Source organism: Artemia franciscana, unplaced genomic scaffold (assembly GCF_032884065.1).
Source record: "Artemia franciscana unplaced genomic scaffold, ASM3288406v1 Scaffold_1982, whole genome shotgun sequence".
Taxonomy (NCBI): Eukaryota; Metazoa; Arthropoda; class Branchiopoda; order Anostraca; family Artemiidae; genus Artemia; species Artemia franciscana.
The window spans coordinates 1-27,330 of NW_027063046.1; the positions used below are offsets into that span (position 1 = coordinate 1).

The following is a 27,330-nucleotide window of genomic DNA, read 5'->3' on the forward strand; positions in this document are numbered from 1 at the left end:
GAAGAAAAATTCTGCTTCTCAGTTGTCAATACTCCTTTTTCCACAAGGTTTTTTGCCAATCTTTCCCGCACATTTTTAAGCTGGTACCGAAGTTTCAGTGGGTTCCATGTTTCCCCTGAAAAAAATTAAACAAAAAAAGAATAGCAGACAACCATTATTTTTCAAATTTTTGTTACTTCAACGATAAAATGTATTTTCCAACCACTTTGGTACACTTAATATCCCTCTAAAGCGTCCCAACTAAGGAGATTATTACAAGCTAAATACCCATAGAAATTGCGTACTTATACTGCCAGTCATGAACCTTTTAGACCACCAACAACTTTTGTGGTTACTTCGAACTCTTGCAGAACGGTTTTCAAAATGGAGTCTATTTTCAGTTCATTCTGGAGTCACAACACTAAGGGATACCCGAGACCTAAAATTTAGTAACCTAAATAGGCAACTTCTTACGTTTAGGCAACATTGACAATTTGCTGATGAGAATTTCCCCATTGGGTGATTCTGTTCATTCTATATCTCATGATGGAGGTGAGTGGAGTTCGTCCGAAATGATGTAGACTTAGTCAGCTGACCACGTGCCTCTGGATATGGGGTTCCCCCCAACTAAACACTCCGATCAGGGTGGCTGCAACCTTTTGCAGTGGGTGGAGCCCACCCCAGGCATTTCAGTATTTAGCTTAATCCAGCTGTAATCAGATTCCAGGCCTAGGGTCGGCTGGGCTAACATCCCTCCACCTGAAAATAAACACTATAAATAGTGAAAAACCAGCCTCGCATCCGGACTTCCTTTTAAGATCTTGACCATAGCACGTCAACGGACATTCCGCTGACGACGTCAGAAAGACTGACAAACTAAATCTTCCAGAAAAAAGGGGGCTTCGAAGCGTCACCTGGAATGTTTTGACTCTTAATACAACTGCATCAAAGAAGTTACTTTATGAAGAGCTTTCCAAGAACAAAGTGGCAGATATCAGTCTCACAGAAACCCTTTTCACAGAGAAAAAAAAAGGAAATAATCACTCGTTTCTCTGGTTTGGAGGGAGCATGAGAAGGAACGGCGTTGGCCTCGCACTAAATAGACTTGCAAGAAAGGCATTACTCTTGCACGAAGCTGTATCAGACAGACTAATGAAGGCCCGCTTTGGGAACAAGCATAGTAAGGTGACCTAAAACGTACTCTATGTCTCAACCAACAATTTCGACGACACAGCCAAGGAAGAGTTCTACTCAGCTCTGACCAGATGTCTCACGACAATGTCTTAAACACGATATAACCGTTCTTCTCGGTGACTTCAACGCCGCAGTGCGTGATAATATGGGTGTTTTGCATGGCACAATTGGTCCTGTATCTCTCGACCCGCTTAACGATAATAACCTTCGGCTACTTAAACTATTCGGTTCCCATGACCTTGTTATCGCAAATACCTACTTTTAATGCAAAAATATCCACCTGTACACGTGGTAAAGCAATGATGCACAGAGAAGATGGATGCACAGAGAAGATGGATGCACAGAGAAGATGATCGACCGCATCATTTGTTCTAAATGCTGGTGATGATCATTGAAAAACTGCAGGACTTACAGATCAGCAGGGCTCGGGAATGCAAGTCACAGCTTGTGTGTGCTGAAGTTCATTTGTTTGGTGGCAGTTTCGCCACCAAGCACAACGACTGGAAATAAGACCAGTCGCTGGTCTTCTTAAGCAGGCAGATACTCGCCTGAAGTACAGTACTGAGGTATCGAATCGCTTCGAGCTCCTTAGCACACTTAGTACCAGCGAAAGTGCTTGGAATTTTAAATCGTAGATGAGCAAAGCAGCACAACTGGTGCTTGGCAAGAGGTTTTCCAAATAAATCGCGTCTAACTAAAAAAAAACACTGCGGGTCATAGAGCGATGACAAAGGGCAAGGCTCCTTGGGAAAATGACCACTTATCGAAGGCTTAATGGAGTACGGAATAGGCTCATTCAACGGGACCGAACTCAGTTCGTAGCAAGGAAAGCTGATTAAATTGGACTAGCTGCAAAAAAGAAAGACATGAGTAACCTGTTCAAATATATCCGAGATCTCTAGATATCGAAGATATCTCCTATAGAAGATATCTCCGATATCGAATATAAAACTCCCTCTTTGGGACCTTCTTATCCAGGGACGGGATACTTCTTTCTGACGAAAGTTCCTGTCTTGAGCAGTGGAAGGGCCACTTCTGCTCGCTCCTAAACAATGCCAGCCCGTCTGTACCTCCAAACGATGGTCTCACCCAGTCTAACAGGCAAAGAAATGAAGCAGTTTTCCCCCCAGATAAGTCCTTCAGCCCCTCAGAAATCGAAAATGCAGTTAAAAGGCTCAAGGGCTGCTGGTATCTGTGGCTCAAGCTCAAAATTGCTAGAATATACAGGCCCAACAACGCTTCTTTTTCTACACACTCTGTTCTCAATAATCTAGCAAACTGAGATAATCCCCAAAGATTGGCGGAAGGGTTTCATTATCCCATTATGGAAGAGGAAAGACTCTACAAGGGACTGCTCAAATAACTGTGGAATAACTCTACTGTCAGTTCCCTGAAAACCTTTCTCAATGCTCCTCTTAGGATTCTTAGGATTCGGTGACCGGAGCAAGCTGCTTTTATATCGGACAGTTCAACCATTGAACATATTTTTCCGATTCGACAAACAATAGAAAAGGCAATTGAGCTCCGAGGTAAAGCTTTTCTTGCCTCCGAACTGCGTTCAACTCAGTGAAACTAGAAGCTCTTTGGCACATTCGAGAATTGACAGGCCTCCCTGAGAAATACCGCAGACTTTCAAAGATCTACACCACAGTAGAGAGATCTCTGTTCAAGTCAACGGCAGGCGCAGCCCATTCTTACGAAAAATAAACTCTTATGGAGGTAGATATGCGAGAGCGAGATATCCAGAGATGATACCGCTCAAAGAGAATGCAAGCCTGGAACTATCAGTTGATGAAGAGGGGAAAGTTCTTGCTCATTGTGCGGGTAACAATTTAGCTGTTAATAAAACATATCACCATCTTTCGGGCATTAGAATTCAAATGAAGATAGGAATACTCTTCTACCAATGTCACAATGCATATCTCGTCTATGTGCCCAAAACTACAAACTATGTAAAATAATGTGGTAGTAGATAGTGAAATCGCAAGCAAAATAAAAAGAGCATTGGCTGATAATATCACCAATGAATATGAAGACGAATCGATGAAAAACAAAGCGCCAGCAAACGTTAATACTACCACCGACAGTTTATCAAGAAATAGAGACAATAAATCCAATAATACTGCTGGCAACTCATATTGAACCTATAGCTGAAACCACGTTAAAAGCCATGCATGACACCGAAATGGGAAAAGTGCCATGTCAAGAGGAAATATGATGAACTGTAGAATGAATAATAACATGCAACATTGTACATGTCGTTATTTCAATAAAAAAATCGCATTGCATTACTTCGTCATGTTTCCATTATTTTTGGGGTACGCTAGCAATTCTAACGTTTAGAATGCTTGTTCAAAAACTAAGAGATACAAGAACAGGAATTTTCGGACATGGACACTATTACCGGGCTCAGAGGCGGTATTTAATTCATCTGTTCAAACTTTGTAATCAACAGAGCTAAAGCTATTCATTCTTGGGAAAATTCACTGAATAAACCACGTCAAATTAAATTTATCAGTTTAAACATTATGCTCATTAGAGTTAAACCGTTTTAATCTCTAGGAAAAATTCAAGAAATAAACAGTGTCGAAATTAATTCATCTGTCCAGACTTTGTTATCAACATAGTTAAAGCTATTCAATCTTGGGAAAATTCATTGAATAAACCGTGTCCAACTTAATTCATCTGTTCACAATTTATAATCAACAGAGTTAAATCTTTTAGTCCTTAAGATAATTCAATGGATAAACAACGTCAAATTTAATCCATCAGGTCAAATTTTATACTCAACAGAGTTAAACCTTTTAGTCCTTGGGAAAATTAGAAGAATAAAACATGTCAAATTTAATTCATCTGTTAAAATCTGTAATCAACAGAGTTGAAGCTATCAATTTTTGAAAAAAATCACTGAATAAACCGCGCCAAATTTAATTCATCAGTTTAGACTTTATACTCAACAGAGTTAAACTTTTAAAACCTTAGGATAACTCAAGGAAAAAAAGAGTGTCCATTTTTTCTGATGTGTTCAAACTTTATACTCCTTTATCCTTTATAACTATTTATACTTTATAATCCTTTTAGTGCTTAGGAAAATTCAAGAAATAAACTATATCAAACTTAATTCTTTTCTTCATTTTTATACAACAGAGTTAATCCTTTTAGTGCTTAGAAAAATTCAAGGAATAAACAATGTAAAATTTAATTCATCTATTCAAACTTTATAATCTAAAGAGTTAAAGCTATTAGTCCTTAGGAAAATTCACTGAATAAACCACGTCAAATTTCATTCATCTGTTTAAACTTTACAATCAACATAGTTAAACTTTATTGTCCTTAGAAAAATTCAAGAATTAAACCGTGTAAAATTTAATTCATGTGTTCAAACTTTATAATCAACAGAGTTAAAGCTATTGATTATTTGGAAAATTCACTGAAGAAACCACATCAAATTTAATTCATCAGTTCAAACTTTATGACAGACAGAGTTAAACCTTTTAGTCCCTAGGAAAATTCAATGAATAAATCGTATCAAATAAATTCACTTGTTCAAACCGAAGCCAGAATAAAGAACTGTGATCGGAGCGGTTATAGCGGGAGCTGGAACCGGTTGAACCGAAGTGAAAGCCAGCAGAACCGGCGGTAGAACCGCTGTAACCGGGGGCCACAAGCGGGGGGAAGTGGAAATGGATATCACTATGTTAAAAAATATCTGAAAAATGTCTTAGGAATGCTGAGAGGGGCTATGGTGTACCCGAGGGTTAGTCATAGTGTGGCACGGTGGCGTGAATTGACATGGTATATCAAGTTGAGGGTAGCTTGCAGAACACAAACCATTGGATTTAAAGCTTGATTTTTAATAATGAAATATCCGGAAACTGTCTTACAAGTTATTAGGGGTGGAAGAGGGTGCTAGAGGAGCAGTCATAGTGTGATATGATGGCGTGAATTGATATGATGTATCATGGAGGGTTGGTTTGAAAAAACACGAACCAATGGATTTAAAGCATAATCTTTATCAAGAAAATGTCTGAGGAATGATGACAAGTACTAGAGGGCGCCAGGTGGCCAGTCATAGTGGCATGGTGGCGTCAGTTGACATGGTGTATCATGAAAAGATGGGTCAACAAAACATGATCCAATGGATTTAAAGCATAATTTTGTCCTGAAAATATATGCAGAATGTCTTAGGAATAATGAGGGGGTGCCAGAGGGTGTTATAGTGTGGAACAATGGCGTGAATCAATATTGTGTATAACGCTAAAGGTGGGTTGCAAAAAAACATGACGCTCTGAATTTAAAGCATGATTTTCATTATGAAAATATCTGGAAAATGTCTTAGGAATGATGAGGGGGTGCTAGAAGGCCCTCCATAGTGTGGCACGGTGGAGTGAATTGAGATAGTGTAACACGGAGAGGGTGGTCTGCGAAAACCGAAAACACGAGCCGCAAGATTTAATGCATTATTTCAGGAAAAAAATCTGGAAAATGTCTTAGGAATGAGGGGATGCCAGAGGCCCATCCATAGTAAGGCACGTTTGGGTGGCTTGTAAAATCATGAGCCAATAGATTTAAAAAATGATATTTAAAGAGAAAATATCTGGAAAATGACTTGGGAATTTTGAGGGGGTGATTCACAAAATGTGGTTGTCATTTTTTATTATTATTTTCTATCAAAAAGGCGAATAGCTATTTGTTCATTATGTTTATTTGTTCAGTATTTTAACGAGAAAATATCTGTAATATTATTTAGGAATGACGAGGGGGTGCCAGAGGGGCATTCATAGTGTGGCACTGTGGTGTGAATTGACATGGAGTATCACGTATGGATGGCTTGCAAAAAAAAAACCCGAACCATTGGATTTAAATCGTATTTTTTTTCATGAAAATACGTAGAAAATGTCTTAGGAATGATGAGAAGTGCTAGAGGGTGCTTAAGGGTTCAGTCATAGTATGACACGGTGACGTGAATTAATATGGTGTACCTCGTTGGGGTTTGGTTTGCATGAACATAAACCATTGGATTTAAGTCATATTTTCATCATGAAAATATCTGGAAAATGACTTGGTAATAATAATGTGTAACATCAAGATGCCAAGAGACTGCCACGGTGGGGTGAATTGCTTGGACTAACATATTCTAGAGCTTAAAGTTAAGCTGGAAGGCGTTAAAAGAATTTTTAGACTTAGGGGGAGTGAAATATAACGCTCAATCACAGAAACGAGGTATTTTTACTAAAAGCCCTCAGAAATAAATATTAATATGGTTTAAATTTGTCTCTAATAACAACTCCCCTCTGGAATTGCTTGCTAAGGTGGGCTAGTCACATACTGCCACGGTGGCGTGAATATGCATAGCCTTGGCTCAATGAAACATGGCATTTTCATTATAACCTCTCAGAAATAATCGAATAGAAAAATCTGTCCCTTTTTTTGTTCGTTTGCATGCTTCATTTTTCAAAATATAATTTTGTTAGTATCAATATTTAAATTAATGGAATGTAACGTAAGACCTCTCGGAAATACCTCTGAATATTGATTAGATTTAGGTCTAATAACAGCCCACTCCCTCTGGAATTGGTTGCTAGGGTGGGCTAGACACATACTATCACGGTGGCGCGAAAATGCATAGACCTGACTCAATGAAACGTGGCATTTTCATTCAAACCTCTCAAGTATAACCGAATGCAAAACTCTGTTTCTTTGTTTTGTTCGTTTGCACGTTTCACTTTCCAAAATGTGATTTTGTTAGTGACAATTTTGTAGTGATTTGGTAGTGACATTTAAATTAATGAAATGTAACAGATTGGCACATCTAATAGCATAATAGAAACGAGGCATTTTTCACTAAGACCTCTTGGAAATGCCTCTTAATACAGCTGAAATTTACCTCTAATAATAACCATCCTCCTCTGAAATTGCTTGATAGGGGGGCCTAGGCACATATTGTCACGATGGCGTGAATATGCATAGCCTTGGTTCAAAGAAATGTGAAGTTTTCATCAAAACCTCTCTCAAATAACTGAATGCATATGTTTTTTTGCTGGTTCATTTTTCAAAATATGATTTTATTAGCATCAATATTTAAATTAATGGAATGTAACATACAGGCGCATCTGATAGTGCAACAGAAAGGAGGCATTTTCACTAGAACCTCTCGGAATTAGCTCAATACGACCCTCTCTCTCTGGAATTGCTTGTTAGGGGGGGCTAGCCACATATTGGGGCGGTGGCGTAAATATGCATAACCTTGGATCAGAGAAACGTGACATTTTAATTAAAAGCTCTCAGAAATAAATCTTAATAAGGATTAAATTTGTTTCTAATATAAACCCTCCCATATGGAATTGGCTACTAAGGACCCTCATCTTTCTTTAATTCATGGTTCTTTTGCTAGTATTTTATCCTTTTTAAGCGTTTTTACGTTTTGTTTTTCGTTTGTTATACCTTAACTGTTTTTTTTGTGTTTTAATTACGCCTTGTAAGTTTGTTTTAATTAATAAAACTTGTATGTAAAAAAAGTATGTGTCGTTTAGATTTCTTGTTCTAGGATAAAACTTTGATGGGTATTCGTTTGCGCAATTTAAGCATCTTGTATCCTCTGTCGCCTTTATTTCACCCCTGATAGTATATTAAACTTCCAATAGTGTAATAAACTCTATTACTAAGAAATACGCTATGAACAACCCAAAATATTATTTGATAAAACTCTCTAAAAGCATTACTTAACATGCAAGTGCATATAAAGTGTAACCGAATTCTAGTAATCGATTTTCCCCCTAAGCATGTTAATTATTGCAGGCATATGGGAACATGCAGTTCATTTAATCAATCGCAAGCAGGGGTTCTTTTTGCGTGCAGTAGGTTATCATGTAAAGAGTACTAGACAAAAGACTCTCATGGTCCAACAAGTTAGTGCTCCATTCTATTGAGGAGGAATGCCTTTCGAATCCTAACGTGGACAAAAAATCTTTAGATAATAAATTTTCCCCGAGAAAAACGCATTGAAATAAAAAATCTCCTAAAGTATTATGTAACATAACACATGAGAATCGTCAATAATTAACATCCCACGTGTGTGTCCCCCTCAGCTAAAAGCGGGGATTCCCCATGGTGCCCTGAAAAAAAAGTCACGTGTGAATGCGTTATCCTTAACATAAGTAAACATTCCCTATTTCGTAAAATTCAACAGAATTTTGATTTGCTGAGCGGCACCAGAAGATTTTTAAAGACTCTCTATTATGTAACAACCTAAGAAATCCTGAAGTAAAGAAGTCATGGGCCTCGCGGGTTTTCCCTGGCCCTCGTAGGCTTTTAAAAAACAGACGCATGTATTTCGAAGAGATCATTTCCCTGTGATGGAAGACATCTGCGTCTCGAAGAAGTTTTTAAAAAAGTGTCCGGATCGGGATTCGAAGGGAAAGGAGGGGGATACTACTGTCAAGGACAAAATAGGAAAAAACAAACAAAAGGAAGCAAAATCAAATACACGCATACAACATCAAATATTCACACATAAATAAACCAAAAATAAACCCCCGCAATAAGCATAAATCAATTAAATATTCATTAATTACTTACTTAATTATTTGAAAATCTTTTTCAATTCGAATACACTTTCAATAAATTTCAGTTTATGCAATAGTACTAAATGCAAAGGGTACAAGCGAGATCTTTAAAATCAATACACATTCTATGCAAAATAACAGAAACACTCACTATAGGCAGCCTTGGCCTGTGCATACCCCCCAAGGGTCGTTAGGTTTTCCAGAAAATAAATTTAGTAGATTTGCCGGGGTTTCTAACAGAGAAACAGTAAAATACCCAAATAGGCTGCATCAATATTGGACAGTTCCCCATAACAGTAACTCAATCCTAGATACAGAAAACCAACCACAAAACGGACCCACGCTCATTTTATAACTGAGTATAGCCGAAAATTATGTATATTTTGTGAAAACCTTTTGCGAAATAAGAATGTCTTTCAACAAAAAGGTTAAGAAACAACAAAGGTTTCACAGCCTAGACCTACGGCACCGATCTCTTATTTATGGCCTTTCAACCAGGTAATGCAACAGGGTTTTGATTGCAAAACCCCAGGGTAGTGAATTTTAATGATGCATAATTAAACGTCAAGAGCTATTCTCTAAAAATCTTGAATAATCGTGAGTCGAAAAGGATACATCCTTTCTATATTTCCGAAGTAAGAATTGAATTGTTAGAGTGGGAACATCTTCAGGGATCCTACTAATGGCCCTCTCAAATTATGCAACAAAGAACCATTGCAAGACTCAGGTTCCAGTTCGGTACGTTATATCCACCGTTTGTGAAATGTGTTTTACACGTCTATACGTGTAAAATTACGACGTCTCATAATTTTACTACTAACCTCATAATTTTGACCAACATCCTCAGAAGCCCCAACACATCATTTTTGGAGAAAAGAAAGAAAAAATAAGAATTAGAAAAAAAATATACAATCAGTGTGCTTAAAAATCCCTAAATATCGTTGTCTGGTGAACAAATTGGTGGGCAAGAGTGTCAAAGGGAGCATGGGCCCTAGGACCTTACTTTAGGCCACTCAATTATAAAGATGAAAATTACTAAGAACGTGATTTCCACTTTCATTTATTTATACCCTAACATCTGGCACGTACGCAGGGGGGGGGGAGGTTGGCCCCCCCCCGAAATTTTGTTAAATATTTAATTTCCCCATGGTTTCTTGGGATTTCTGGCAAAAGTAGGACATTTATTAAGAATCTAGATACATGTGTGAAGCCTTTTTTGGGAGATTTTATAACATGCAATTATCCAGTCAAGTCACTCCCCAATTATTAACCCATTTTCTGTCTAAATTTTTACCCTCTTTGAAGTAATTAGCAATTATAATATTTTTTTCTTTTGTAAAGAGAGTTTGCTTTCCACAGCAAAATAGAATCATCCTTGATATTAGAGCGTTTACCCCCCCCCCCCCTTTTCAGGATAAAGTACAGCTTTTAATGGATCAATTTTGGAAACTATCGTTTTTCATTAAAATCTACATTTTTGCAATAGAAGAACTACCCCACACAGCACCCATGCTGAACTGTTAACCCTAAAATTTCCCTTTCAGTGGGATATAATAGATTAATCACTGGTTCTAAATCGCTATAAACATAACCTGAGCCTAAAACGTACTCTTGAGGCTTCAGTCTTCTTCCCCCCTTCCGCTACAATACTACAGATTAAAGTTAATCTGTATTTTCCAATATACGTGGTTTTTGCATTACTAAATAAAAAAAGGTGCTACTTTATATCTGCTGTTTCGAAGGTTTTGGCCCCCCCCCCCCAAAAAAAAAAAAAATCCTGCGTACGTGCCTGCCTTACATCATTTCTCTCTATTCTTTCTTGAGAGGACTCCTTTTTTCTGACAAAAAAAAGAAAAAAGAAAAAAAAAAAGGAAACCTAGATAGCTTTTGTAAGGACTTGCCATTATAAAACCCTTGTCTCAACCCCCGTGTGAAGTTGTGAGTGGGATGACGGAAAGAAATGATGTCATATAGTCATCTTCTGAATGTCAAGCTAACCTTAATGCTGTAAAGAAAAAAAAATGAAAAAAAAAATCCAATAAAAGAGTCAAATGAGGGTAGATTAGATTTGGCCAGGTTATTATAAGATATACCCGAACTGCTTTGGGTATTAAAAATAATATTGAAAGAAAAAATACAATCATTTTTTTCTTTAACTTCCAATGGGTGATATTTTTTTTTTTATAATTATGTATATGACAAAGTGTTTAGACTGAAAGACAAAACCGTGAGTCAAGCAGGCTATCATGCAAGTAGTATTATCTAAAATAAACAGTCTCATTACACAGATAATGAGATAGTCGGTTGACATAGAAGATAAAATGCTTCAAAATGCAGTCAATATTGATTAGAAGATTGATAAAACCACACTCTTATTCGTTGCGCTATGAAGGGATTTATGCAATATTTCAATAAACTTGCCAATTGAGATAATACAGGGAAAGTAAAACATTGTTGTGAAAAAAAATTATATTACCCTGTAATATTTCAATAAACTTGCCAATCGAGATAATGTAGGGAAAGTGAACTATTTATGTGAAAAAAAAATCCCATTACCTGAGACTATTCTTTTATAGGTATGAATAAGAGGGAAATAATTCACACTTTAGAGTGCTCAACAAATTATAATCCGAAAGAAACGACCCAGTCATGTAATTCTGTGCACACTACAACTTCTTTCAGGCTACGAGTGTAACCAGGGTTGGAGCCCTAGCTGCAATCTAGTAGTTGTTGCCACAAACTGTTCACCTATCGTGCCAGATATCCAGCCAAAATCGTGTCATTTCGCTTGCTGACCTGTCATTGCGTGCCCGATTTTCAAGTGTAATTAACTGTGCGGAGGTTATGCAAAACACTCTAAGTGCTTTAGGCTCGACCATCAATACCGAAACTCGACTACTCTAAGCGCTTGCTACGGAGCTGGCGGTCTGATTTGACTCCATTGTGTTTTTCACAAATTCTGTATAAATGTAGTTTAAATACACAGTTATATTTGAATAATGTTGGAAATATTTTCAGAAGGTTGATGGATATTCAATACAGTGCCTCGTACGAACATCGACTCTGACAATGGAAATCCCTAAGGGATTCTGAGTTTCGTTAATATGTTTGACAACTCAGAAAATTATCTCTTTGTACTCACTAGAATGGGGTAATGCACAAAAATAAATCATAAACCCAGATAGTTCATAAAATCTCGATTCATTCTAGACTTTAGATATTTCTAGATTCTAGATTTCTTTTTATCAAGGAATCTATGGGGTCATTTCAGGGTCATAGATCAATCCGGGTTAAACACAAATTCCATTTGAAATATAGGGAAAATCGGAGGATGTCAGGTTAAGGTAAAATGACAAATCATAGGGTATTTTATACCGAAAATTTGTAAATTTTCGTAGATAGGGGGATATTTAAGCAAGGACTACTTCACTGCCCTATTTTAACAAAAACTCACGTTGACCTTAATTTTGCATCATCGTTTATGTTAGAAGAAGATCCTTTTCTGTCAGGTTATTTATCTATATTAAAAAAAAGTAATAAAACGAATAAAAAGTAGTTTTTCCTATCATGAAATCGACAAGTTGGAGCATACAATTCCAACTTTCTACAAAAAGTCAAAAAAAAAAAAAAAAAAAAAACGAAGTTGTTAGGTAGCATGCCAAAATGACAGACTGATTTATAAGGCAAATCGTTGGCATCACCAGAAGTACTATTGATAAACGCTAATATAATTTAGAAGTGCGGGAACGTACTTGAGTATTACTGGAAATTAAAATTAATAAACCATCATATAAACTTCTTAAATCCAGTTTTGTTTTCTTATTGGACGAAGAATCTTAATAAATGATGCGAATATCTGAAGATAGTGGGTCTACAGATTTGTCTACTGAGGGGTAATACAAAAGTTTTACCTTTTTTATATTATATATATATATATATATATATATATATATATATATATATATATATATATATATATATATATATATATATATATATATATATATATATATATATATATATATATATATATATATATATATATATATATATATATATTATATATATTAATATATCTATATATATATACATATAGATATATATATATATATATATATATATATATATATATATATATATATATATATATATATATATATATCTATATATATATATATATATATATATATATATATATATATATATATATATATATATATATATATATATATATATATATATATATATGCATGTAGATATGCATGTACACCTTTATGAATCGGAGTCAAACAAGTATTTTCAATATGTATGATTGAAGAAAGGGAGTAAGCTAGTGCTTCAGCTCCCTTCCCCAACCCACGACAACATTTTGACTAAAAGGAAGACATGTTGCAGTCTGTTTGAGCTAGAACATGGCTAGATTTTCAACACGCATGATCTGGGATAAAGCGGAAACATGGCCCTCAAAACACCATCCTCAACGCCAAGTTTTCAGCAGAAGGTAGGCAAGCTTCCGTTACTCCGATAGAATTAAAAATTACCAGGCACCCAATGCAGGAGAATTTACAGGAGGATTACCTTGAGCCAATGTGCACACCACTTCTTCGACCTTGGTATGGACTCTATCATCTTGAAAAAAAAAACCCAGTGGATTGTATGCACACGCAGAGTCAAATGAAACATAGCAATTATCAGGTTCATGCCCTTCAGATATAAAGTTGGCGTTTAGGTAATGATTTAAAAAGAATCAAATTAAAGACTACTAATGTGAAAAAAACATTATAATTTTTATTTGGCACTTAACGGATATTTCTCATCTGAAATACTAGTCATGGCCTAGTCAATACCAGACCATTTGCTACCAAAATTTAACAGAAGCCCGTAGTCCATCATAAAGCCGTTGAAAAGCCGGCTTAAACTGTTTCTGATATTTGAAAAAACTTAATTTCGACAGAATTTCACATTTCTCATATGAAGAAAAGCGTGAAAACTGCATTTCCAAAATTTTTCAGTTATTTCTCTTCGCCTCATCATGAATTTCTGGAAATGCCCTCGCCAAGGCCTTCTTGTTACAAAACCGTTTGCCTAAAAATTAGGAGTATGCTTTTGAAGCCAGTATTATTTTACTTCTATAGGAGCTAATGTTGTTAGAAATCAAACCATCGAAGTGAGTGTTGAGTGTAACTGAGTATGCTTAGGAATCGGAGCCTAGCGATTGCTATTTTCTCAGACTAACATTAAAAAGTAGAGAGTTCAAGTCTGGGATATGCAATTTAGGAGGAAAATTAGGATCTATAGATTCTAGAAAGGAAACTCAGAACCTAATATCCAAAAATTTTAGGAGTCTCAGCCAGCATTCAAAATTGATCGACTCGCATATCCATACTAAATACTAACCTATAATCCTGAAAAGAAGAAGACAAAGATACCTACCACTAAGATATTCAATCCAGCTTTGAACTGTCTCAGGTGGATCTGTTTCTTTCATGTGCTTAAGTGCTTCATCTAATAAAACATCACCAGTTTGTGCATCATTCCTTATCACAATCCGCCGTGACAGAAGGCTCTTCCTTCTGCCGGGTCCACATTTTTCTAGTTCAATCCGGCCTCTCAGAGATAATTCGATAAGAATACACCCTCGAAGACCACTTGATATTGAATCATTCCAGAAGCTCGTATATCCCTATAAAAGTATTAAATAAGTTCAAGCTTAGCCAGAAATTATAATTAGCAGCATGGTTACCCCTACCCCATAGGAGAAAGACAAAAGCTATCATTTCACACAAACTTGATATGCCCCTCCCGCCTAACTATAATAAAACTTTTTTAAACCCTTTGCACAAAGTACAAAAAGAGGAGCATAAAACAAAGAAAAGAAAACTTGCACCAGGAAAAACACAGATGCACCAGGAACTTGCACCAGGAAAAACACAGAAACTTGCACCAGGAAAAACACACAAACGAATCAACAAGGAAGCTAAATACAGCTTTCATAACTGAAAGACAAGAATTAGATATAACCAAGAAGCTTGGTGGACTTCCCTATCGATAGTCATTAAACTTCTACTTTTTTTGTTGATGAGCTAAGAGGTCCAAAAATGCCAAGAGCAGGTTCTAGCATCTCTTTATTGATCTAGCTACGCCACTGGGTCTTATACAGTAGGCAATTCTGGTTCCACATACTTAAAACAACATGGGGAAAACTAGTAGATTAATTTTTTTTTCGTATGTCAACCGATACTTTTGGGAGAATTTTGTTCTCATGAGGGGGAGGGGTTAGAATTCTGAATTGCATGAAACAAAACAGAGATTATAAATTGGAGCAAATACACTTTGGGCAATACACCAAGACTGGCAATCAAACAAGACATGTTATATGGTTTCATCTGTGGACAGGCAAGTACCACACAGAGGATAATTGTGCATCCCTCAACTGAATTGATCACTATTAAGCAAAAGAGCTCCTGATTTCAATCTTAAATATAGAACAGTTCTATCTCTTGAAGAGGAAGGAGGTGACTATTGTAACCTATATTTTTCTGTAAAATTTTGCTTTTTTCCTTCACCCGAATTAGCTAATGAACTTCGAAGCTATACTTTAGAGCAAAGATTATATAAACCTGACAATCTAATTATATGCACAGACAATGGGACATAGAAGAATGTTGTATATTCCAAGTTTTACGTAGTAAAAAACATATATATATCTATAACGAAAAGAGAAATCTTTTCTCTTTTATCTATATTCACAGGTGGGACACAGGGACACAACTACAATGGCGCGTAACTAATATGGCGCGTAACGACTAACGCGCGCGGGGGGCTTGGGGGGGGCACGAAGTGCCACCCCAACACCTAGTTGGTGGGGCGCTTCGCGCCCCCCCAAGCCCCTCCGCGCGCGTAAGTCGTTACGCGCCATTGTAGTTGTGTCCCTGTGTCCCACCTGTGAATAAAGATATATATATATATATATATATATATATATATATATATATATATATATATATATATATATATATATATATATATATATATATATATATATATATATATATATATATATATATATATATTTTTAACTACGCAAAACATGCGAATATACAACATTCTTCGCTGTCCCATTGTCTATGCATATAAATAGATTTTCAGGTTTACCGACTCTAGAACATGCAACATATAATTGTCCATGGGAAAAACAATCCGTATTCAGATCTATACCTCATTTATATTCCCTGTGTCCCGGTCGTCATTTGTGTCCCGGTATGTAATTTCATCAGTTGACAAACATGACGTCAATCGACAAACAACTTCATGACGCATACAGCTATATCCTTATAATGACGTCAGTCGACAAGCATGACGTCACACGACACACACACACACACAGACAACTTATTTTTATATATATAGATAGATATCTTCTTCTATATATATAAAAATAAGTTGTCTGTGTGTCTGTCGAGTGACGTCACTGTCTGCATATGACGTCTGAATTAGTTCATCACATACCAATTCAAAAACGAATGTATTCAAGCCGAAGTGGCTCAGTTATATAACTACCTGTGTTGGCGCAGTGGGTTTGACCTTAGCGTGGTAATACGGGACCCAGAGATCGAACCATGCTGCAGGAATGCACTACAGGGCCGACGTAGGGACCTTAGTAGTCAAGAAGCGTCGTTAATCCGATACAAATACAAATACAGTAGCTCAGAAAAACTAAAAACTAATAAAAAAAACTAAAAAAACTAAAAAACAAAAAACAGAAAAAGAAAACTATAAAAATAAAAATAAAAATAAACTAAAAAAGGTAAATGTATTCAAGCCGAAGTAGCTGAGTTGGTAAAGCGTTATGTTCCAGGTTCTAGGTCTGAGTGGTTTCAGGTTCGAACCTTGGCTTTAGCATTAATACAAAAGAAGAAAAAAAAAACTAAAAAAGAAAATAAACTAAAAAACAGGTAAAAACTACTAAAAAAACTAAAAAAGCTAAAAAACTAAAAAAAAAACAAAAAAAAGGGTAAAAAACTAAAAACCAAAAAAGAAAAAAAACTAAAAAAACTAAAAAAAGAAAAAAACTAAAAAAAACTAAAAAAAGGGTAAAAACAGCAAAAAAACTAAAAAGAAAAAACAACAACTAAAAACTAATAAAAAAAAAATTAAAAACTGAAGAAGAAAAAAAAACTAAAAAAGGAAGAAACTGAAAAATAAAGGAGAAAAAGAAAACTAAAAAAATAAAATAAAAATAAAAAAAAAACTAAAAAAGGTAAAAACTACAAAGAAAAACTAAAAAGAAAAAAACTAAAAAGCTAAAAAATAGGTAAAAACAAAAAAAAAACTAAAAAGAGAAAAAGGAAAAAAACAAAAAATTTATTTCATCATATACCAATTCAAAAACGAATGTATATACAGACCGGGACACAGGGAATATAAATGACGACCGGGACACTCAAAGAGAAATTACAGACTGGGACACCGGGACACAAATGACGACTGGGACGTGTGTGTCGACTGACGTCATGTTTGTCTGTCGACTGACGTCATGTTTGTCGACTATAAATGACGACTGGGACACAGGGACACAACTACAACGTGGACGCCGGGGGGCACAGGGGGATATATAAATGACGATGGGGACACAGGAAATGTTTGATTAGCAATCACCATCAACAAAGCTCAAGGGCAATCATTAGAATAATGAGGTATAGATCTGAATACGGATTGTTTTTCCCATGGACAATTATATTTTGCATGTACAGACAATGGGACAGCCAAGAATCTTGTATATTCGCAAGTTTATATATATATATATATATATATATATTCACAGGTGGGACACAGGAACACAACTACAATGGCGCGTAACTAATATGGCGCGTAACAACTTACGCGCACGGGGGGGCTGGGGTTGGGCACCAAGCGCCGCCACCAACTAGGTGTTGGGTCTGGCGCGAAGCGCCACCCCAACAGCTAGTATATATATATACATATATACAAAACTCCAGGTTACACTTGTCACCCACTAGAAAATTTCTTAGCTGCACACAAAATGCACCCCAGCCTTTCCCCATTTTGTGTAAGTAATCAAGAATCTTTTATCCTAAAATCTAAAATACTTCTGCAATAAGAGGATAGCTATCAATTCGCAGAAACCGTATTACAAGCTGCATCCAAGAATATTCCAAAAAAAAAAAAATAAGATCATAGAGTAAAGTGTTCCCCCATCCTCTCCTTATTGCATATTTATCGAAATGACTAATAAAAGTTAGAAGATCTGTCCATAAAAATGTCTAAGGTTTCATTCCCCCTCCCCCAAAAGCCTCAACAGCCCCATGATAGCTAATGAGTAATTACATACTATTGTAGCCTACATAATCTTATTAAGCCTCAAATAAACCTAATCAGTTAAATCACAGTGTAAAAAATTTCCAAGATTAATCTTTTATTTCGTTTGGACTGAGTTCGTTGATTTTGTAGGGCTCTTTTTATCAAATGGGCATTATTAGGCATAATAGAACACCTATAGATGAGATATTTGTAAAAAAAAGAAGAAAAATGCAATCCAACAGCATCAACTAACTTTTCTATTTAGCTTAGGTCCTTGTCCAAGCATCCAGGGGTAGAGAAAAGCTTCGATGCAGTCTAGCTGGGACCGAATATCAGAACTCAATAAATAGAAAATTTCTGAATGTAATAAAGGAAGAATTTTGTCATTGTAGCGCTTCGTTCAGAAAAGATGATAAACTACACTGTCCCCAAAATGGGTAGAAAAAAAAATGGAAAAGATAAAATAGAAAAAGATGAAAAAGATAAAATAGGCAAACTTGGTGTTAGATATAGGGCTATATCCAGGCATTAAGAAGGAAGGAGGTGGCTGAGATACAGTTCAAGTAAAAGCAACTCTGAAATTCAGTAAATAGAAAAATTTTTAATACAAGATTATATTTTGTTATTATAGTATTTTGCTTAGAAGAGCAGATAAACTAAACAGCTTTCGTAGCCTAGTTAGTTGGGGAGGGTAATCTTATACTAAGATTACCAACTTGCATTTTCGCTATCATTTTGAATTAATCTCAGTCCTCCCCCTCACTAAAGCGTCGTTATAGCCCTAGGTCAAAGCCTAAGAATGTGTTTTACGAGGTTAGGTCAAAGCCTAACTTCATCTCATCCCTCTCTAATCCCATAATGTCGGGATATGGTTCCTAGGCTATATACGTTAGTTTACTGGTTTTGTTGGTTTTCATTATTTTTCCTTATGAACAGTTAGTTTGTTAAGGTAAATATTACAAACAATAATAATAATAATAATAAAAACAGTGAAAAATAAAATCTATAAAATCAGGCGGCTACTATAGCCTATTGCTATATACAAGCATTGGATGGGAGGAGCCGGGATACTGTTAAACTGGAAGCAACCTGACAATCCATTAACGAAAATTTGTCAAAATTTAATGGTATAAGTAGTATTTAGTTCAGAATGGAGGATGAGCTGCACTGTGTTATCAAAGAAATAAAAATAGTGAATATTAGGAAGACATTTTTGTCTTACAAATATTTTTGCCTTTTTGTCTTACAAATATTTTGCACCCTTACCACACGGGTAGGGGGGGGGGGAATAAACCGAATAATAATTATTACTGTGCAGCTTTTGCGACTATACCTCTAAAAACTGGTTCAAATAAAGTGAACTGTGATGCTTCCTATATTTGCAGAATTCTGAAAAAGGGCTATGATGAAAACTGAGCTTGCTTGAGTTTTTTTACAAGTTTAAATTTATATATAAAATCACACAAATTTCTTAACTAGTGAAAGACAAGTGAGAGCCGTTTGTTTTCGTTTTTTTTTTGCATGTTACTTGAGGACGTCTCTACTCCTAATCCTGTTTTGTTGTGTTGGCAAAGCCGTATCCAGGATTTTTTTTGAGGGGTATTTCACACAAGATTTTCTTTTTTTTGTGGGGGGGGGGGAGTCCACAAAAAACCTTAAAAACTTCATTAGAAATTCATTCTTTTTTGTTCTATTTTTGCGAATCAGATTAACATTTCGGGGGGGGGGGGGGTAAAACACCCCCCCCCCCCACTTGGATATGGCCTTGTATTTTGGTATTATGTTTTCAGTATAGCCCTATTTTTTTAAGAATCCTACAAATACAGGGAACTATCATGAGTAAGTTTATTTGAACCAGTCTCTCTTCCGAAGAAGGGAGATATAGGGGACTCTACTCTTATTGAAGATAATTCTTAAGCACATTTTAAGAACTCCTTCTAGTCTGCCTCCTGGCATTGTCAGAAATGCCAAACAGGACATGCGTACTCCAGGATTGGGCGTACAAATGAAGGAAAAATCCTTAAATAATGGAATTTGTTCCAGGATATTCATTTGGCTACTTTTTAAGCTTCTGAAACATCTGTCTTTATTTCTATAAGAAAAACATATATTAAAAAAATTAATACCCTGCAAAAACCTAAATGGCTTAACATTAAGATCTCAGTTACATTTTGCATTCCACCTTCTCCCAGGATTTAAGTATTAAATTGATCCTGGAACTCATTCGTATTATCTGAAGGCAGTGACCCTTATAATCTTTGATGCAACTTTTGTGTCTGAAACATTCAAGATAAGCACTCTGCTTAATTGAACATCCATGCTGAAATTCACTTTTAGCCTTTCCAATTCAACTCAAGTAACTTGTAGCTCAATCAGATATTTATTACTGTTTAGAATGAAAAAATAAATTCTTAAAAACAAACCTCTCTGTCCTTTAGTCCAAGTAATAAAACTTCTTCCATAAGCGTAAGCCGTGTTTCTTTTGCTTCTGCCTCTTCATCACTTCCTCGGCAGTCCTCTGAATCATTGATATCTGAATTCAAAGTTGGTTCAGTTTGACGACCTGCTCGTCTTCTAGGCCCACCTTCAGACATATCTCGCCTGAACCTTGAATACAATCCTGCATTAGAGAGCTATTTTATAGAGGTATAGGTGTATCAAGAATCACCCCATGAGGGATATTAATTGACTTCCCACTAGAGGAAAAACATAAACACAAAGTACATTTTCAGTAATGAAGAGACAATCAATAGGACTCAGTAAAGCCGAATAGGTTATTGGTGAATCATAATAAGCATCAGCATCAGAATCGTAAAATTGATTTTTAAGAGAAATCTATCTTTAAATTTTGTTTTTGATAGAAGCTTTTCTCTGTCTGTTTATCATGAGTTGTTGTTTGGCACATTAATTTTTGGGTTAGTTTTTTTTTAGATTAATAGCCAATAAAGATACGAAAAAGGATAGGGGCCAGGTTCTCTAAGGTTTCACAGCCAGAACACACTGTTAACCTGAAGCCAGGTTTAAATTTTATTATGAGATTTTTGCATTGGAGAAATGGAATAAATAGAGACCAACCAGCAACAATCTAACCCCAGTTCCTTTCTCACTCTTTATAATTAATACACACTATAACAGCTTCTTATGAAACAACCCATTATGAAGTTAGTATTCATCTAACACAGCAGATTGAAAATATGTCTATTATTTAAGCCTAGTGAACAGAGACAGGTCACGTAAAAATATTGCAACAGAACACTGAAGTGCATGACAGGAAAATGAATCCCGTATTGGACAAAAGGGAGCCAGTACAACAATAAAGTTAAGAATAAAACTGAGTGTAGAAACTTGAAAAGTTTGTCTGTATCATAAGAAAATTAGTTGTAGAAAAAAAAACATAAGAAAGTTGAATTTTTTTTTGAAAAATAGCCCAATCTTAGAAACCATCAAATAAAATTCTGATGAAAATCTCCCTAACTTTAAAAAACCATGATAAAACAAAAACAATAAGGATCAAAATTTGACACAAGAGTCAAGAAAAAGTCCTAAAATCATAACTTTCCCTCAAAACGAACATCACAGAAGTGTAATGTAAACTGTTGGATATTAAAAATGTTTCAGATAAATTTCTTTATATTTTTTTCGGTTTGAAATTAAACTGCATACAACGTTTATTCTCTGTCCATTACAAGCACAAAAAGGCTCCCAATTTTCAGTTGGAAAATACTTCATTTCGGTTTTCAATTAAGTGAAACAAATTTTATGAAAAGTAAGCAGCCACATAGAGGCTATGAATAAATATAAATTATTCTGTAGGCCTCCATAAAGGAGACTGCCCCCATCCTCCATGTAGTTAATGGGTAAACTGCAAGCATTTCAATTACAGATTGCCTTTTAAAACATCCAAATAAAATTTTTCATTGCCTTAGCAAATGCACATAAACAAGCTCTTTCCATTCTTGAAGTATTGTGATCAAAACTCCTTTTATGCTTGAAGAGTCATTCTTAAAACATTGTTTGGAAAAAATCAAATTTCAACTTAAAGATTGGAAGGCTGGGGAGGGGACAATCCTCTTCATACATGGAATTTATAAGTTGTTTTAAGTCTTAATGTTGCTTTTCACTTTAATTTGAAAAAAACACTTGTCACAAAATTGTTTATAATATCATGTCCAAACATATCCACAATATAATTTGGGTTATCGCCTCTCAAAACCCTGCTGTTAAATTTATATTTTATATTGTAATACTTGAAAACCAAATATTACCCTAAAAAATTACTCTTCACTCGCCTTTAGTTTGCATAATTATCTGAAACAGTGGTAGTCAATGATCAGAAGAGGGCATTTTTTAACTGGTTTAATGAGATTATGTCCCTTTTCAAAAAATCCAGAAATTGTGTCCCTACACTGCAATGATACCATAAGACAATAAGCTGGGGACAAAAAGTTAGATGGTTTTATACATCAACTTTAGTAAAATTTGAGTTAACATCTTATCTTAGTTTTCAAACAGATTAAGTTCTTTCATTGATTTAATTTCTTTTTGAGTATCTTATTTGACTCCAAGATATTCAAGAGTTCATCTTTTCTTCAAAATTCTTTAAGTATTCTCCCCCCCCCCCTGTCATAGGATTAGTCCAAAAATACTTCTCTGAATGAGAGGAGATTAAATACCACCCTCTTCATGTCTACTTTCATATTCATCTGAAGGCTCACTGAAAGTAAAAACAGTTAGAAACGTTAATATGTTAAAAAAGTTAGTATGGTCAAAAATGTTTCTACTCAATCAGCTCGAAATTTATATCCTTAAGTCTTTGGGCTAAGGAGATCCAAGTGTCAAGTGAAACACAAAAGAAAAGGCAGAACAAGGAGCAAAAACATTTTTACTAAGTGGATTTTAACTTGAATTTGTATATCCCTGGGCTAATGCAATCCTAACATACAAATTTGATTTTGATTTGGGGACAAGCAGTCCCAAACCTAGGGCTGAAAAAAGGTCCATTTCTTTATTGGCTTGAATATCAAAGCCTCAAGTCTTTGGATCGTGGAGAGCATAATGCAAAAAAAAACACGGAAAATTTTAGCCCCACAAACAGAGATCAGAAAAGGGGTCAATTTCTTTTTCATTGGGGCATTAGCCCCTCCTCCTCATGTTGGGGTCAAAAACAGCCTAAACAAACTTTTTTCCGAATGGCTTGAAAATTGCAAAAAAAAAACATTACCTGTGTCAAAGGCATCATATTTTTTTTTTAGACAGGAGGCCTAGGGCTTAAACAGACTGAGATGTAGACCAGAAACTATTTTCTCTAAACAGCTTGAATATTATACCCATAAGCTATAAATGACAAGGGAATCTTAACAAGCAGAAATTAGAAGTAATAATAAAATAAAACTTAAGACCAAATTCCTTTTGGTCACACTCTTCAAATTTTCTAGATATTCAATTAATGCTAGATATTCAATTTTTGGAACTGGAATGCGTTAGTAAATTACGAATTATGTCATCCAGTAAACATCTGAAATTCTAAAAAAAAATTAATACGTTCTCTGAATTTGGTAGTCAACAGATTTGGAAATTTGGTATTCAGCCTTACTTTACAAATTTGAAACTATTATAGTTTTTAAGTGCGGGGTGTTTTCCAGGAGGGAAGTTTCAGGGAGTTTTCCAGGATGGAGGGGAGGGGGATTGGTAGGGGGAATTCTCCATATTAAAATAAATTTTATTTATTTAATGTGTATAAAAATATATTATGTAATTTATATAAATATAGAGTAAAGGACAACTTCATTTGGCTGGGAACTAACTCTATTGTAAACAACACGAGGTTTAAAAAATACAGATGGTCATGTTTCAGTGCATTTTCATGTTTTTCAATATATGGACTCAATTCCCCAATGAAAGGGAATTGTTGGAAGGGGGTGATGTTCCATAAAGGGCGATTTTCACTGAAGAGAGGGCTGAATTTTTCAGGGGGGGGGGGGGAATTATACTTTCAAAAATACAGTAGTTATTAATAAGTGGAGGGGAAAATTTTTGTGGGAAAGAAGATAATTTTCCGCAGGAGAAGCGGACTTTCTGTGGAGGGAGAATTTCTGCAAGGGGGATTTTTAGAGAGGATTTTCCTTGTATTTACTTTCTTTGGAGACTGCAGCAACACAAAATAGGAAAGTTAGTACATACATTTCATTCAATTTGATATCAAGGTTTGGAATGGTGTTAGTCAAAACTATGTTTCAACTGTAATTACTTGAAAGAATCCTCCTGGGAGAATATCCAAAATCAAGTTTGAACAAAGTTCTGAAGCTGCCAGTAACAGAATTCGACATAATTCAAAAGCTGCCAATACTTTAGCAGCACAACTTGTGTTTTGACAGGTTTTCTTTAAGCAAAAAGTATTTTTACACATAAAAATGGCATTTTCAGAGAAAATCTGCCAACAAATTTGAAAACTGCCAAGTAGCATTGCTACCAAACTTTTCCCATGATGGTCCAAAATATTATTTATGAATGAAAACTATATGAGAAAACAAATTTATATCAAAAGTATTACCCAGCTTTCTTTATTTCTGACTCTTATCATTTAAGACTCTGGACTCATATATTGTCTTTCCATTGAATTTAACAGCCTCTGAGAGTTTCAACTTAATACCTGTAACTGTTCTTGAGATATTGCACACCATGTCATTTTAACAATCTGGATACATATAGTGTTTGAACATCCCGATTGATATTTCCTCAGAGTTTCAGCTTAATAATCTTAGCTTTTCCTGAGATATTGCAGCTATTTCAAGACATTTGAACAAAATGAACATCTGCAATTTTGGCCAGTTTTGAGGAGGGACAGGGCGTTGGCTCCCCCCAATATTTTTTAAGACCCCCTCAATATTGCCTGGAAGTTTCAATTTAAGTACTTGATCAATTACCTGAATTAATTTAATTAAATAATTTACACTTCTGAGCAAATTAAGATCCATCTTGATCTGTTAATTACTCTTATACTTTGATGGTGTGAATGATTAAACATCAAATGCATCCCACTGGTACTTCCAGTGAACACCATTCCATTCAAAATCCAATGACTTCTTGAACACTTCATTATGGATTACTGAGACAGTTTTATTTGACAGACTATTCCAGTGGTTTACTATACAGCAGGAGAAAAACTGTTGTATGTGTTGAGCTTCAACAGATGGCTTGAACAGCTTCTTTGAATATCCCCTCTTGTCAGTGCCAATATTTTGGGAAATTGGCAAATAAATTGGGGGAATTTCTTATGAAGTAGGCTTATATGTCATAAGCATATCAGCTCTTTGTTGTCAGTGTGTAGATAATTTAAGATACTTTAAATGTTCATCATGAGGCTTGTCTCTCATCTCAGCAACTGCCTTTGCAGCTCTCCTTAGCACTCCCTCCAGAAGCTGCACATCACTCCCATATCCAGGTGTTGCTATGCACATTCCAAAATCTCTTGTGGCTCTTGAATGTTATTTACAGCTGGATTGACCATAGTATACCTGAAACCTGGGTCGGACTTGCCAAAATGAATAACACTACATTTGTCAATATTAAAACTTGTTTGCCATGTTATTGCCCAGTTTTGAATATAGTCAAGATCTACTTGTAGTGACTCAGGATTGACTGCACCAAGCAATTTTCAGTCATCAACATAAAATGGTGTACTGCACTACCCTGCAGGACACCACTGGCGACTCCACATCTCTCAGAGAAGGTTGATTCTTCTTCATTAGTAAAAAGCCTCAGTCTCTATAAGAAAAGCTGAGATCCAGCCAACAAGGTCTGCCCTGATTTTACATGAGATAAGTTTTTGTTCAAGTGTGGATGTAGAACTTTGTCAAATGTTTTTACATTTGTCAAAGAAGGAGCATGATAAGATTAATAAAAAGGGATGAAAATACTGGTAGAATGTCTACCACCATTTTAATGTCATGCAGTAAGTACATTAATTTTGTCAGCCCTAAAGAAAGGCATTCTTCTCAATTTTCATAGTATATATATATATATATATATATATATATATATATATATATATATATATATATATATATATATATATATATATATATATATATATATATATATATATATATATATATATATATATATAGTGCCAAGAGACCAACAGCTATGTGGCAAGCTTTTATATATTGATTCTAAATGTCACTTGTATTCTATTCAAGGCTGTTGCCCCAGTGAAGCAACAGGTTGATTTAAATTGTCCTCTACTTCTTGTATTTCATGTAACTTTTACCATAGTTGTCTGTGTCTTACAATAGTTCTATGAAGAGATCAACTGGGTTAGGAGAGTTGGTTGTGAGAGTAATTTAAGGAATGTGTAATGGGTTCTTTAGCAGCTCCATCAGGGTCTAAAAGCACATTTAGCCATAATAATGTGGTTCAAAATCACCTTCAGAGGTTTATGACAGATGTATCACTAAGTTGATTATACAATAAATTTGTCCAGCTACTTTGAAGCTGAAAACATCATTCAATCCCTTACATTAAATGAAGCTAAAGCAAAACATGAGCTCAAGTTTCATATTTGTTTTTAGAACTCTTTAGAGAGCAAGTGACATCCCATAAAAGGTCAAACCAATTCATTTTTGAAATTGTGGAGGTAGGAATGCACGTCAACCAAGCAGACAGCAACCCTGAAATAAATCACATTCATTGGCTACTTTTCCAGCAAGAAAATGGAGAAATCCACAGTGAATACACACAACATCGAAGGGTCCCAATGCCTTTTAATTAATGCTTGCATAGTTTGTAGCATCTCTGTAGGTTTTTACTGGGTTTTGCACCACAGTTTGTTAGTATTCAAGATTGTGATGGTATTATTCTTCTAATGTAATTTTTCCTTCTTCACTTTTGTTTTTGACTCATTCTGATTCTTGTATTCTATCCGCACAATTCTTTGTTGTTTGCTTTCATTTTTGACAAGTTCTGATGCTTGCTTTAGCATGTCTGGTAATCCTCAGTTCTGTATTCTTCACTTTTACTTTTGATACCTTCTGATTCTTGCTGCCAGTTAACTTCTAACAGCACTTTTCTTTGCTCTTGCTGTTGTATATCTTCTAGCCATATATTTTTTTGTTCTACATTTTCATTTTTGATTTGCTCTGCTCCTCACTGATGCATGCCTTGTAAACACATACTTTTTTTGTTCTTCACTTTCTTTTTTTTGTCATTGTAATTCTTGCCTGCCATTTATCTTGTAACTGCATAGTCATTTGTTCTTCATTTTTGTTTACCA

At 35.3% G+C, this 27,330-nt stretch overlaps 1 protein-coding gene across 1 annotated transcript in view; it reads right to left on the minus strand.

Annotated features, from left to right (window-relative positions):
• Positions 1–7: 7 nt before the first annotated feature.
• Positions 8–27,330, minus strand: part of LOC136042776 (Golgi phosphoprotein 3 homolog sauron-like) — a gene marked incomplete at its 3' end in the record, with an annotated part of 31,487 nt that continues 4,164 nt past the window's right edge. The window contains exons 2-4 of the mRNA XM_065727729.1: positions 20,483–20,679; positions 14,172–14,421; positions 8–115 (exon numbers count right to left, since the gene is read on the minus strand). Coding sequence (XP_065583801.1) covers positions 8–115; positions 14,172–14,421; positions 20,483–20,653 — 529 coding nt within the window. The remainder of the gene's footprint in view (positions 116–14,171; positions 14,422–20,482; positions 20,680–27,330) is intronic.